The 15,734-nt window shown below is 40.5% G+C and overlaps 1 protein-coding gene across 1 annotated transcript; it reads right to left on the bottom strand.

The window, feature by feature from the left end:
• Positions 1-2,586: 2,586 nt before the first annotated feature.
• On the bottom strand, positions 2,587-9,009 carry LOC149313987 (fibrinogen-like protein 1-like protein). The gene is made up of 3 exons (XM_089523345.1): positions 8,998-9,009; positions 5,470-5,650; positions 2,587-3,257 (listed from the first exon to the last, which is right to left on the bottom strand). The coding sequence occupies exons 1-3, from the start codon at positions 9,007-9,009 to the stop codon at positions 2,587-2,589; spliced, it is 864 nt and encodes a 287-aa protein (XP_089379471.1).
• Positions 9,010-15,734: the final 6,725 nt, after the last annotated feature.

Here is a 15,734-nt window from a genome sequence, read left to right as displayed (position 1 = left end):
CCTTAACTGTGCGGAACTAGAGAATAACAGCAGAGGAACTCCTCAAAGTGTTGCAGATTTCTTCTCATCCAATGCCTTTCTGACTGCACTCCCATGCTTTTAGACAGAGCCAATTACTAAAACTCTAATCTACCATATAGATTCCTCATGGCCCACTCAAACCAAAATTCCAGAAAAACTAAGCTGTTTTTGTGCACTCAGTGTATTCTTGTTCTGTGTTTTCTTTATAAAATTGCAGTAGAATGACCTATATCAAAACACAATAAAAATATGAAGTCGAAGGCCATTCATCAACAGACCAAAAGACAGATTAACATGCAAATCACTTCCTCTCAACCAAGGGTCACACAGTATGTATATACCCCACACACCTCTGTGCCACCATTCTCTGAAGATGCCAGCCACAGATGCAGGTGAAATGTCAGGAATAAATTCTTCCAGAACACAAACACATAGCCCAAAAAACCCACAAAAACAATAAAAATAGTCATACGACCTTTTGGACAAGTTACTCTTTTCTTTTGCAGAGGCAGCATTCCTACTCATGTTAACTAAAAGAAAAACTGAGGTTCCACCCACATTTACTTAAAAGAAACAAAAAAATGGATAGGACTAAAAAATTACACAGATGGCAACGAATTCACCCCTTCCCAATACTGTAGCTGTTTTTAATGTATTTTGGGGTGATGAATTTTAAAAAACAATAAAAATGTTGTACCACAGACAGTTCTTTCATAAATTTAATATTTTTATTAATTCATTTGTTACTCAGCTTTGATTAATTGTGGACGCTGATGTTCCAGTGTGATTTAATGCTTTTGAACTGATTTTTGTGTTTCATATCAGCGAATTAAATTTTTTTGAAAGTCTATTAGAAGATTTTGACCCCCTCCTTAGTCTTTGTAGGATCATTTCATTCAGGAACATATTACAATATAGAAACATCAAAGCAAGTTTGGGGGGGGGGGACTGTATGTGATGGAGTAAATCTGAGATCATTTCTGATTTAGAATGCCAAATTCTTACAAAACCAACATAAGGTTTTATGCCCCCCCCCCCCCATTTTGCAGGGCTGTATTATCAAACAGATGGACCACATATGGCTGAATCACCAGATTTGCTATCATTAATATATTAATTAGCCTTTCACTGATGCATGACAATTGCCCATTCACTTCACATTTGTATACCATTTTCAGGAGAGAAGGTTCCGCCTAAGGCATTTAAACATAAATGTACAGAGGCTGATATGAAGCTATGTTCTAGAAGCTCTCTAAATTGCAGGAATATGTGTCCCATATCCCCTGTATGTCATTATGTACTGTATTGTACCATCTTTAAAAAGGAGCCAATATGGTGTAGTATTCTTAAAAGGCAGTGGTGTGAGTGTGGGATTAGCGTTTTGAAAGACCAGGGTTCAAATCCCCATTTAACCCAGTGGAAAGCCATTGAGTGATCTTGGGCAATTCACTAACTCTCAGCATTAAAGGACGTCAATGGCAAGCTTCCCCTGAATAAATCTTGCCAAGAAAATCCTATGAGAGGATCACAATAACTTGGAACTGACTTGAAGGCACATAACAACAACAAACTATGGTGATTACAGTGCTTGGCCAAGATTGGGAGGCCCTGATTTAAATACCCCCTTCAACTACGAAGCTCACCAGCTGGTAACCATTATATCTCATCCTCGCCTATTTCACATTCTGAGGTGAAGACAAAATGGTCTTTTGGAACTGTGTAGACCGCCTTCCATTAAAGGTGATGGTAAACTACAGTACCTTCCATTTTCTTCCCTTGAAGAAAAGTGGTATGTAATTGTAATGAACAGTAGAAGTGGAGATACAAGCCATCTGACCTAGTAGTCTCACCCCACTAATGTAGTGAGGAGCGTGTGTCTCTGTATCTACCCATAGGCCCAAAAGGAACAGCCCAGCACCTTAAGACCATTTTTATATTTCTGCATCTACAGTTTTAAAAGCTTTCTGTGAAAAACACCTTGAAATTTACATCATCTTCACCTTATGTTTATACAGTGAATATATAGCTATCTTGAGTCCCTATATCAGGATAAAGACAGGAAATAAATAAACAGCAATGAAACAAAAGCCATTTATCTTTCTTTTATTATTGCAGGTATCTGTAAATCACTGGGGGGGGGGCATTAAAAGCACAGAGACAAAGACATTTCAGCTTTGTATTAGCCTTCTGTTTTAAACGAACCATTCCTTTTTCACATCTTAAAAGGTGTGAATCTTCACTTGACTACAGCCCTGGAATATATACCAATTTTGGTATCTACGTTAAAGTATTTTTAAATTGTTCAGAGCAGTTGGGAAAATGAGAACAAGACTCCACAGGCTAATTCTCTTGACAAACTCCCTACTGAAATCTATTGAACTACTGAAATTGGTTGAGAAGACGGGCTGTGTATGTCTGTTCATTTCAATGAGATTTGTTCAAGAGAAATTCCTGGAGGAGGGAGTTCATCTTAAAACCTTGACCTTTACAAGCAACATCTTGGTGATTGGCCTCAGAGCTAAATTAGAGTGAGAGGAAGCCTTTAAAGCAGTAAGCAACAAGTCATTAATATCTTGAAGGTATGTTGCAATTTTTCCCATTTGGTCTAATCAGGATGGATGCTAATTTACAGTTGCTACTCTCTGTACACAGCCCTTTCCAGTAAATCTGGTTGCCACTGGTTAGCTGAGCCGAATAACAGTTATCATACCACCAGCCACCGCCACTCTCTAGTGCACAGTTTGTAGTGGGCCTCCGGTCATTATCCTGGTCTTGGGCAGAAAACTTCATGTTGTCATGGATTCCTGGCTCACCCATAGTGGTCAGTGCATCTCCTGCATTCCCTGAATAGTTCCCTAGCCTCAAAGCATAACCAGTATCTTCACTATCCACGCTAAAACTATGGTAATCGGCGTGCTTGGTTTTTCCATTACTATCGATTATCACAAATCGTACTGCGAAAGAATTCTGCCTAGTTAAGAGGTGGATATATTCGTTGCCAAGCCAGTGGTTTCCCAGCAGATCTCCGAAACCGATCCTATAATCTTTCCAGTTGCGTGACCATGATGGGGTATTTTTGCTGACAGCATTTCTGTGCAGGACTGTCCAGCCACCACCATCATAGTCCATGTCACAGTAGACCACCAATAAAGGAGAAAATTTGGGACGGATAATGTAGAGGCCGCTTTGTTTCCTACCACGGCGGAAAGCAGCCTTGCAGTCTCTTGCCAGGTATTCTGAAAGAAAGAAATGAGACTCCTGTACTACCTTAGATGCACATGCTTAGCAATCAAATCCATAGGCAATTCAGCAAAGCTTGAACTTCAGACATAACTACAATATCCCTTTCCTGTTCATTTAATTTCTCTTTAAGGGCTCTTTCTCACTATGCAATTATGCTATTATGGTAAGTGCCATCGTTCTACTCTATGGAATCTTGGAACTGCAGTTTAGGAAGGGTTATTTAGAATTCTCAGCCAGAGATCGCTAGGACCTTTGACCAAACTACCAATCCCTGGATCCCATAGGAACCTGCCATGGCCTTGAAAATAGAATCATAGCCCTATAATTGTGGTAACATGAAAGGACCCTATATCTTTCATTAGCTTAAGTGAATATTTTCACTCCTTCAGTCTGTGAGCCTTATCACATGAGAAAAGAAATCTGGAAAAAAAGTGGGAGAATAACACCTTTCTTTGTGCTTCTCCACATGATGTCATAGCATTTCCATTCTCTTTCCTGAGGAAATGGTTGAAAAATCATGACTTTCGTCAGATAGATTTTTCCAGCATGATAAAAAACACATTTTACAACCATCTACCTTGGAAAGAGAACAGAAGTGATAAGACATCATGCAAAGAGCACTGAAAAAACTGCTACTCCCTCACTCCCCTTCAGATTTCTTTTCTCGTGTAATAAGGCTCTGTATAGTCCTGCAGCTTTTGTACATAAAACATACCATAATACAAAGGGACCATAGTGTTCTGATGTTTTGTTTTGAATAAGAAAGCTCCTGAATATACATGTTTTCAAAGAGGCGGTGAGACCCAATACACAAACTTTGGCTGGCATCCTGTTACTGACATATGACATATGGCAATCATAAGTCCACCTTATGTCTTTGTATGTCTTTCTCTCTCTTTTTTGGGGGGGTGGGGGGTGGGGGTCATTATAGAAGTTGGTATTCTCTTTTGGTCTTTGCGATAACCAAAGCTCCTTGAGGACTCATAGTTTTGCCATGATAATCTCCCTGAACAACGATTGCATGTCTGGCAGAGAGAAAAGGGTGGGATCGGAGAAGCATTTAGTCACATGGTCAGAGGCATGTTGATGATGTCATTCACAAAGATCCCATTCAGGGGGCTATCACAGCAAAACTATGGGTCCTGGAATGGAGAGTGGAGAGTTGTAGTGGAGTTCTGCTTTTGAAACATATTGCCCAGCACTGGGCAATGTAAGGTCTCAACCACGATGTGTTGGCCATGGCATGTATTTAGAACGATGTTTGTTCTTCCAGATGCTGTTGAGTGATGACTTGTTCCTTACCTCTTACAACTGGGTATATGGGCTAGGAGTGATGGGAGTTGCAGGCCATCAGCATATGGACAGCCACACATTCTCCAGCCCAGAGGTACAAGGAGAGTGAGTAGTAGATATGCACTCTGATTTGACACAAAGGGTAAAATAAACAAAGGGCACCAACTGGGATTCACACTGTGTAGAAATTATGATCTAACCTTTTGTTTCTTTATAAAGAAAACTACAGATTTAGTCAATTTTGTAAAGCCAGTCAGTTTAATATCCAACATATTTTTAGATTAGTTTGTTTTCTTGTTGGCAAAAGGTTGACAGTACGGGGGGTATCCACAGAAATAAGTTACAGAAGGCACTATGTTGAGTCTCCACTAAATGTACTTTGGATGTTAGTGAGACAGAAAGAAGGGCAGATCTTCTCCCAAAGATCTCAAAACCCAAGAAGATTAAAAAGGAAGGATACTGTCTTTCAAATAGCCCGGTCCCCAAGGAATCGTTTTAAAATGTTGACCTTTACCTATAAAGCCCTAAAGAGAACCAGCACCTCTCTCCTTACCAGTGGTGGGAGGCTCTCCAGAGGTTGTTTAGATCACTTCCAAAAATATCTGGAAGGCCATAGATTCCCCTGGCCCTCTGCCTTATATGATCCCTTCCATCCCCTTTTACCCACTACTCAGGACCCCATCTTTAAAAGAGAAGCCAGCTGCTTGAGCTAAGAGTATTCAGGGTAGTTATTAATAAATTCAATTAATTGGCATGTTTACTACCCTTTCAATGGAGATGAGAAGAGAATCAGTAATGGCTGTTCTGTCATCATGGTATCATCATAGGATGATGGTACCCTAACTGTGTTTCCCTGATCACATTTTTGAGTAGCTTTTTGTGTCCAGATTTAATGCTTTTGTCATTGGTTACCTTCATATAGCGCTGGTTTTTGAGCATTGATCAGGGATGCAACATCCCTGTTCACAATCATATGATTGTTGCCAATTTTTGAGTACAGTTCATCCTTTGATAAAGATGATGATCCATTACTTCCATGAATGCTGATGAGGAAACACAGACAAAGAGCTGAATGAAGTAGCATCCCTGGAACCTGGCAGAAAAGGAGGGAAACAAGACTCTAAGTACATCAAATTGATTATTGATTTTTCTAAGAAAGTTCAATGAATATAATTCTTCTTTCAGTGCAGAAATACAAATTGCTCATCATCATCATCATCATCATCATCATCATCATCATCATCATCTCTTTAAAATGGTTTCTATAAACCATCACTATCTCCATATAGGAGATTATCACACCAGCTTTTATTCCTGCGCTAGGCTGGGGATGTAAATCCATAGGGACGGATTCTATCACACAGCTCCATACCTGGGCAGAATTTATCCTGTTCTTTAAAAGGTCTGAGAAAAGTCTGAATCAGGTACAGGATGAGTACTGCTCAGGGACAGAGCTATGCAATAGAATCCATCAATAAAAGTATAGTGTCTAGATCAAGGGAAGTAATAGTGCCACTCTGTTCTGCTTTGGTCAGGCCCCACCTGGAATACTGTGTCCAGTTCTGGGCACAACAATTAAAAAAGGATGTTGAGAAACTGGAGCATGTCCAAAGGAGGGCGACTAAAATGGTGAAGGGTCTGGAAGCCATGCCCTATGAGGAACGACTTAGGGAGCTGGGGCTGTTTAGCCTGGAGAAGAGAAGGTTAAGAGGTGATATGATAGCTCTGTTTAAATATTTGAAGGGATGTCATATTGAGAAGGGAGCAAGCTTGTTTTCTGCTGCTCCAGAGACTAGGACCTGGAGCAATGGATGCAAGCTACAGGAAAAGAGATTCCACCTCAACATTAGGAGGAACTTCCTGACAGTAAGGGCTATTCGACAGCGGAAGACATTTCCTTGGAGCGTGGTGGAGTCTCCTTCTTTGGAGGTCTTTAAGCAGAGGCTGGATGGCCATCTGTCGAGGATACTTTGATTGAGATTTCCTACATAGCAGGGGGTTGGACCAGATGGCCCTTGCCGTCTCTTCCAACTTTATCATTCTATGATTCTATTACTTCTTTTTGTTTTTTTAACCCTTTAATTTAACAGTTGTTGCAACAGATGAATCAAGTAGTAGCCAGGCTAAGTGGTTTGCATTTAGTTCCCACCAAAATCTCATTAACATCAGTGAGACCTACATCATGATTATTCATTTCATTTCACTAGGAGTCGAAATTAATGAAAAGCTCTTTCACACTACAGAAATGCAGCATGGTGATTCCACATTAACTGCCATGGCTGCATCCTGTGAAATCCTGAGATTTGCGGTTTGGTGAGGCACTAGAGCTCTCTGTCTGAGAATTTTAATGCCTCCTCCCTAAACTACAAATCCCAGTATTCCATAGGATGGAAACATGGCAGTTACAGGGGAATCAAAGTGTTATAAATGTGTATGTGAAAAGACCCTAAATTACAACACTGTTTTATACCTCTTAGACATGGCTATTCAAAAATAAATCCCATTGCATTACATTCTATAGTGCTTACTCCCTGATAAGTAGCCTTCAGACTGCAACCAAAGTCTGGACTGGATTTATCTGTTTAAGCAGAACTGATCACCTCTGCTGTAAAAGTGAAACCACTAAAATATTATAATATTACTTATGACTAAAAACCAATTCTGATATCCACTGCTTGAATTTTTGCTAGAAAGACACAAGATTTGCCTGTTCATAGTGCCTGAGGTGTACATGTTAAGTTGTTTTTGTTTTTGTTTTTTGTTATTTGCTGGAACATGCTTTTCAAAAAATCAAAATGCAAATGAAGTGGACCAAATTTAATTTCTGAAATTATCATTTTGTAGTTCGTTGGTTAAAAGTTGTAGAGAGCCAGGATGGCATAGTAGTTTGAGCATTAGACTATAGCCCTTATCAGATGAGTCTGGAACTGGAGGTCTTCAGCACTGGGCGGTTCGAATTCACGTTATTTCGCACAATACCATCATACCAGCATTCGAATGGCCCAATCCGAACTCACGTGAATGCGCGAGATGCCGAACTGAATGCGTACTGGCTCCTCTTTTTGGAGCGTGTTGGCCAGTGCACTGATAAGGGGATTGGCAATATCCTGGATTGGGGCTCTGTTCGATCTCAGTGCGAATGGCTCTGGTGTGACTACCCAATCCTGAATTCCATCGCAAGACCCCCAGATTCCAATTTTAACTTCCGGTGGGTCTTTCCTCTTGCCGGTTCCAGGGAAGCGGGGGGGGGGGGGGCGGTTCCAGCGGCCTCCTCCTCCTCCTCCCGGCTTGGGAGCCAGCATAAGCTGCATCCCAAGAAGGGAAGAGGTGCGGGGGGGGGGGCGCTGGAATCGTGGTTCCGGCAGCCTCCTCCTCCTCCTCCCGGCTTGGGAGCCAGCATAGGCTGCATCCCAAGAAGGGAAGAGGCGCGGGGGCCGCTGGAACGGCGGCGATCGCCGCGATTCTAGCGGCCCCGCGCCTGTTCCCTTCTTGGGATGCAGCTTATGCTGGCTCCCAAGCCGGGAGGAGGAGGAGGAAAAAAGCATCCCCATTTACTTAGATGGCCATCCAGCCTCTTTGACAGCCGCTGGAACTGGTCCTCCCCCCCCCCCCCCCAGAATACATATTCACACACTCACACACACACACGTACAACCGGGCATTGCTAATTTGTTGCAAGGGAAGGTCATGGTAACGTTAAAACCAAGCAAGAATGTAGAGAGGAAACAGAGAGGAATGTAGAGAGGGCACGTTGTATCGCGATTGTTAATGTGCATGAGCTGGCTCTCCAGCTGTTTACCGGGCTGTCATGACGTGACCTCCCCTTTCACCCCGGAAGCGTTTAAGGTCGCAACCCATGCAGGGCACCACTGAGCATGTGCGAGGGGGCCGATACGAATCGGCCAATCCTCATGTTGAGCACCGGTGTGACAAAACATTCTGCACTGAATGCACTTCACGCGAATGCATATTGGCCAATTTGAATCATGCCAATTCGGAGGGGCTCCCAGGTATGATGGTATTGTGCGAAATAACGTGAATTCGAACCGCCCAGTGCTGAAGACCCCCAGTTCCAGACTCATCTGATAAGGGCTTATGACTCTGGAGATCAGGTTTGGTCTCTGCTGAGCCATGGAAACCTACTGGGTGACCTTGGGTGAGTCACACACTCTTCGCCCAGAAAACTCCATGACAGGATCACTTTAGGGTCACCATAAGTCAGAAACTACTTGAAGGCACACACCTTCAACAAGTTCATACTCAGAAAGAATGAATATTTTGTTAGTTGATCAGTCCCTCACAGCAAACAATCCCATTACAAAGCATTCATTTTAATCATTTAAACATTCCAGTCCTCCCTACCTACTGTAAGTCTTAGTTCATTAGACATAGGGATAGGTCCCCACTTCAAATATCAACACTAAAGTTATCATCACTTACCTTGTTTGCCATTGCTACAGATCAAGTAAATCAGGCTGCAGGCAGCCAAATGTCCAGATGGCACCAAGCAACTGCAGCCTGCCTAATAAAAAAATTGATAGTTTGAGTCAGTCGAAATGCAACTCTGTCTACAAGGATACAATTAATACTTTCAGTACCTTAAAATGGAAGTGTTGTCTTTTCCTTGCCCTTGTTTTTCTCTTCCTTTTATTTAATTTTGGACTATAAAAGCTTGACGTTAGGCATTAAACTTTGACAAGATTTCCAGCTATATAATTTGCTACAACTTTGATCAGTATTTGATGCCCAGTATGAAGCTACACCGACCAATTGGGGGAGGGGGATGTTTTGTTGTTGTTGTTGTTGTTTTAATCATCTAGACAGTTATAAAAGTGGCACAGAAACTTCATAATTTTTCAACATATGGTACTCAAGATAGAATCCTACAGATCAGAGATCACCCATATTATTCTCTGTTCTTTACATAGAATTATTTTGGGGATTGTAAATTGTCTTTCTCTTAATACTATGCTCTCTAGAATTGTTTTGAAGAAGAGAAAATAATTAAGAAGCAAATCAAGGGGGGAGGAGAGATATTAGAACTTACCTTACTTACTGTTACTGGATAGAAGCCTGAATGATCTGAAGAAGGCTCCTCCAGAAAAAGCCATTTTGCTTATATGCTAATATTTTAAACTGGGATGGGCTGGCAGAGCAAATAATTTATTATGGATGTTTGCACAAAACGATATTGGATGCCTGCTCATGCACGAACAGCTTGCGGATGGGCAGCTGTGGGAAATATAATCTGAAATAGTTCCTGGTGCTTTGGGGTGTGCCCTGTAATCTCAAAGTACCATAAAGTGTAATGGATCACCTGTGTTTGCTGGATGAGGTTATCCTTCTGTCAACACAGTCAATGAGACCTAGGAGTCATTCTTCAAGACAGATGTCCACCTGTGATTCTCATTTGATTAATAACCTAAAATCCTGTAAAGAAGACATACCAGTCGCCATAGCTCCTCAAACCGCTAATGAATGAGCTATTTCAAGGGAACCTTCTCTTACTGTCACTTTCACATTACTCAGAAAGTTCTTGCTCTTCTACAATACTTGAGTATGTCAGTCCTTGTGGAGCCAGCATGGCGTAGTGGTTTGGGTGTTTTACTAGAACTATGGAGACCAGGATTCAAATCACCACTAGGCCATGGAAACCCACTGGGTGACCTTGAGCAAGTCACACCCTCTTAGCCTAAGAGGAAGGTGATGGCAAAACCACTATGAAAAACTCTTCCCAAGAGAACTCTGTGACAGGTTTGCCTTATGTTTGCCATACATCAGAAATGACTTGAAGCCACGCAGCAATATCAGTCTTTTATAAACTTACAGTATGTCGGCACTGTAAGTGACTGTTCTGAAGATCAGCTAATTTATTTGCTTACAAATATTTATAAACAGCTAAGAGCTGAAAATTTCAAAGCAGTATAGAACACTCACAAAATACAAAAAAAAAAATCCATACAAATAAAATATTATAGGAAATAGATGGTAGGTTGAATGACACACAAGGCTTACAGAACTAAGTAAGTTTTCAACAAAGATTTGAATAAAAATGGTTGGAGCAGGCTGAAGTAGACAAGGAAGAATATTCCACACAATGGGTACTGCTGTGCTAAATGCTAAGCATCAATCAATTGTGGAGCAGATCTCAGGAGCTTGTGGCACCACAACAGGGGTGGGGTGGGGGCTTTCCAAATGACCTCAAGGAGCAAATGGGTCCATAAGATGGAAGTTAAGTGTAAATAAGATTACAGACATTCTTTCCATACAACCCCAAATCCGCACATAAACATACACAATGGTTTTCCTCTAGACCAGTGGCTCTCAACCTTCCTAATGCGGCAACCCTTTAATACAGTTCTTCATGTTGTGGTGACCCCCAACCATAAAATTATTTCAGTTGCTACCATTGGAAATATGTGTTTTTCGGTGGTTTTAGGCAACCCTTGTGAAAGGATCATTCGACCCCCAAAGGGGTCGCGGCCCACAGGTTGAGAACTGCTGCTCTAGACTGTCTCTTAGCAATTGTGGGGCAGGAGGAGGAGGACATCGTACTGTAAGCTGAAAACAAACCAGAGTTTTAATATGTAGCAGTATGATCTCCTGTTCACCTGGAAGGGTCAGTATCTTAGTGGCAAGGCATTTTCTTTGCATGCAAAAAGTCCCAAATCCAATTCCTGACATCCAAAGTAGGGAAATCAGAAAGATACGGTCCTGACACTTTCCTCAGATCAGTAATGAGACTTCACATGCTGCTGTGTAACAATGATCTTTCACCATACTCCCCTAACTACAACTGAAGTATCATTTGGAGGAAGCTGATTGTTATAGTGATATAAAACAGTGCCTAAGTTGTAGACTGCTGAGATTTTGAAGTCCCTTTCCCTAAAATGCAAATCCCTGGGTTCCATAGGATGGAGCCATAGCAGCTAAGAGTGGAATTACAGTTCTATACTGTGGGTCCTTGGTATTCACTGGGGTTTGATTCCAGGACCCCCTGTGGCCACCAAAATCCATGGATGTTCAAGTCCATGCTTGCTTTTGGAAATACTTAAGTCCCATGGATGTCTAATGGTGTAGTACCATGGTGTCCCTTATATGCAATGGCAAAATAAAGGTTTGCTTTTTTGGACTTTTGAAAAATATTTTTAAAATATTTTTCAATTTTCAATTTAAAATATTAAATTTAATATTTTAAAATATTTTCAAGCCAAAAATGGTTGAATCTGTTCATTCAGAATCCATGGATATGGAGGACTGACTGTAATTATGTAGCTTTAAAGGATCCTTAGCCAATTAGCAAACTTTATTCTATGAAAAGCATAAATATAGGAGCACACCACATGGGCAAAAGGAATTCTCTTTCTAGTTATACACAGACTGGCATTTCTTGAACATATGATAAACTGCAAATTCTTGGCCCTTGCTATTACATCCATAACAATAAAGTGGTTATGTTCATAGTCCTCTCTGCTATATTTAAAATTTTTTGACTAAAGAAGGTGGCCCATATTCTAGATTGGCTACTTAATTATGTAGCTACCCTACTTACATAGCAAAGTAGCATCTCCCAGCATGATCTCGCCCACCCTTATTTACCAAGCAGCAGCCACTGTGTGTAATGAGGGGAGTATCTAGTCTCCTCTCAGTTGGGACTCTTCCCTCCAGCAACCTCCAGTGTGACAGTGTCAAGCAGGATCCCTCTTGTAATTCCTCCTCACACTGGAGATCACTCATAGGAGGAGGGTGGGAACATCAGTCCCCTGCATCCTGATGGTTTCGAGAACAGACCATGGTAACTCACAATGGCTGCTGCATGGTACAGTATGTCAGGGCTTACCAGGCAAGTTAATAGGGGTCATGAACATGAATCAGTTATGAATGTGTAACTCTAGATTATGCATTCATAACTGTGATCCTGAATGCCAGCCAATTCCCCTCCATGATTTCTTATTTACACCAAAAACTGCCTTTAGTTCAATGTTCAAAGAGTGAGTGATTTGGTTTCAAGAAGTTATAGACGTAAGTTTAATCGGCCTTTAATTCTGAGCAAGCAATTTTAAAATAAAACATTTTCAATATTTCACATTTTTAAAATTTTCTAAAGAGGTTAATCTCTGGCATACTTCCTGTAAAGTCTGGATTAAAACTCACAGCATATTCACATCCCACTAACATGAGAGCTATCAGCCACTACTGCTTTTGGAGAAGAGAAAACACTCCCCTTATTTTACTTTTTTCAAATCTAAAAAGCACCATCAGACCTTTCAATGTTTCCTTGTAATTCATTCCAGTGCCTGAAATTTTTTTGTTTTTTAACAAATTTGTTTTGTCTCTTTTGATTATCCTTTTCTACAGTTTTATCAAATGGCCTATTGAAAGCTTATTGAAATTGACAAAGGTATTCTTACAGATCATTTTACTTGAAAAACATATGCAGACCAGACTTGGTTGAGATATTTGCTGCATGCTACCACCTTTCCTACATCTTCAAGCTGACCCCTTCTGCACTTAAAGGGATCATGTAGTGAGAAATATTATTTCCAACCATGCTACGACCCTGTCATCTTAGGCCAAATCACAGGAAGATACTACAGATATCTCCCCTTTCTTTAATTTCTGTTTTTTAAAAATAATTGGAAAAAGGACTGGGAATAAACCAAACTGGGAATATTGCATGTGGGAAAGGATTTAGTCCAAATAAATAAATAAATAAATTATAATGGGCCCTTGGTACCCACTAGGGTTTTGTTCCAGGACCCGATTCCCCATTGATACCAAAATCCTTGGATGCTCAAGTCCAATTAAATATAATGGCACGGTAACATGGTGTATAAAATTTATATGAAATGGCAAAATCAAGATTTGTTTTTTTGAATTTATATATTTTTACAATATTTTCAAGCTGTGGATGCTTCAATCTGTGGATTTAAAAAATCTGTGGGTATGGAGGGATGACTGTATCAGTGTTTGTGTGTGTGTCTCTGTGTGTGCGTGTGTGTGCGTGGTCCATTAGGAAACATCCAGTCACTGTATCTATGTGTCATCCAGCATGGTCCATAGAAATTAAGCACTTTTCTCAGGTCCAAGCCTGCAATAATGCAAACAAGCCTCTGAGCTTTAGAAACATTTATTTTGACCATACTGCCTTCTAGGGGTATACTTAAAATAGTGCACTGAGTATCACTACTCTGGCATCAATGACCGTAACTGTGAATTAAAGCATAAGGAATCTGAAGAATTTGAAGCTATGCTGGCTTTGGATGCTATCACACGGGAGGCAAGAGTCATGAAAACATGATTAAAACATGGTAATTGGGGGGAAGATTATAACAAAAACTTCAGTTATTACCAAAGGACATGCCCATTACAGTTTACGCACAGGACACAGAAAGGAGAAGCATGCAGGGGTGTGATAATCTTCCCCTTGATCGTGCTAATACCACATTTTAATCACGTTTTCATGACTCTTGCCTCCTCCATGTGATAGCATCTTTTGTCTTGGATAACAGTAAAAAAAATTGTAGAATGATTTAAAATTAACCGTTATAAATGCATTGGTTTTAAGGACATGTTAAATTTCTTCTCAGTCTGACAGTTAGACCATCTGCATAAATGCAGAGTGCCAGATCTCACCCAGTGGCATTAGCCAAGATGTGTTTCTTAACAAGAAAATACTGTAAAATCCTAGTCCACTAATTAATTATGACTGAGTATTTTTCCCAGTTGAAGGAAAGCAAGAATAGCCATTTGTTTCTATGTGGGAGCAGCAGAAATAACCATACAGCATAATTTAAGACATTCTGTAGGTCTTTCAGAATGTGTTGCAAAAGGATACGGAATGAATTTGTGGGAAAGGGTAAGATTAAAAGTGGACATTAGTAATTAACCTTAAAATGGAATGGACAATATATGACTAATGTGTGACTTTTCTATCAGTCTCTAGGGCAGGCCTACATATCATATGGCCCGGGGGCTACTTGTGGCCCGCCAAAGGATTTTGGGTGGCCTGCAAAGATATGGAAAGAATTCATGGCTCCTTTGCTGCCTGGCTTTCTCGTAAGAAGAAAGGAAGAAAGTAAATAAAACAGGAAGAGGAGAGAAAGCAATGAACACTTGCAAGATATTTTGAAAACATTAATTTCAACAGTATTCTGGAATACACTAAATTGATTGCTGACAAGAAGTGTAATACATCCCATTAACCAATAACCAGTACTGTTTACTGTTGTAAACAGTAAGAAAACTTCAAAATCTTAAAAGTATATTCCAATGTGTACCACTTAGCAAAGTAATTTTTAACATTAATGTGATTTCATGATAAACAAAAATCTTAAGTAACAAGTGTAATTAATTGATATTAATTGAAATTTCCCTTGTTTATAATACAGTTTATGTACAAAACAATTTAATCATTAATTATACCTTTACTTGGAAAGTGAGCCATTAAAAACCTATCTGCAGCCCAAAGAAGTTTAGCCTATTTTAATTTTGGCCCCTAGCTACTGCCAAGTTGTGCAGGACTGCTCTAGGGCATTGATGGCGAACCTATGGCACGCGTGCCACAGGTGGCACTCAGACCCCTCTCTGTCGGCACATGTGCCGTCGTCCCAACACAGAGTTTGCCAGAGTTTGTTACTAGAAAGCCAGAGGGACATGGCACTTTGCAATAAATAAGTGGGTTTTGGATTGCAGTTTGGGCACTCAGCCTCTAAAAGGTTCACCATGACCGCTCTAGGGTATCAATATGTAAACAATGAATGATCTTGCACGCTACACATTTAGCAACCCCAGGTGTTTATTGCTAGACCTATCTGTTTAGGCAGTCAATACCATTTTGCTTCTGCTGTGTTTTTGTGGTAGAACCAGATTTCTCTCTGTGATACTAGAAGCTATTGTTTTGTCTAGTCCTCTGTACTAAAGCTGATTGCTATTGACCATAAATTCCTATGCTCAGTATGTTCCTAAGAACAGTCACTTCTGCCATCAGATGTTCTCCTATTGTCTAACACATTTGGTAAGACACCTCACCCAACTACTAACTATGTAAGGGTAGTACTCTCTGGTCTACATTTTACCAACTTGCCAACAACATTATGGATGACTGCCAAAAACAAAACTGTTTGTATCCAACAACTTGGGAACTACTTATGAACCACTGTGAGAAGAATTTACTG

The sequence above is a fragment of the Sceloporus occidentalis genome, unplaced genomic scaffold, assembly GCF_023333645.1.
Source record: "Sceloporus occidentalis isolate IW3139 unplaced genomic scaffold, rSceOcc1.0.p SCAF_4, whole genome shotgun sequence".
NCBI lineage: Eukaryota > Metazoa > Chordata > Lepidosauria > Squamata > Phrynosomatidae > Sceloporus > Sceloporus occidentalis.
This window is presented reverse-complemented; position numbering and strand designations above follow the sequence as displayed.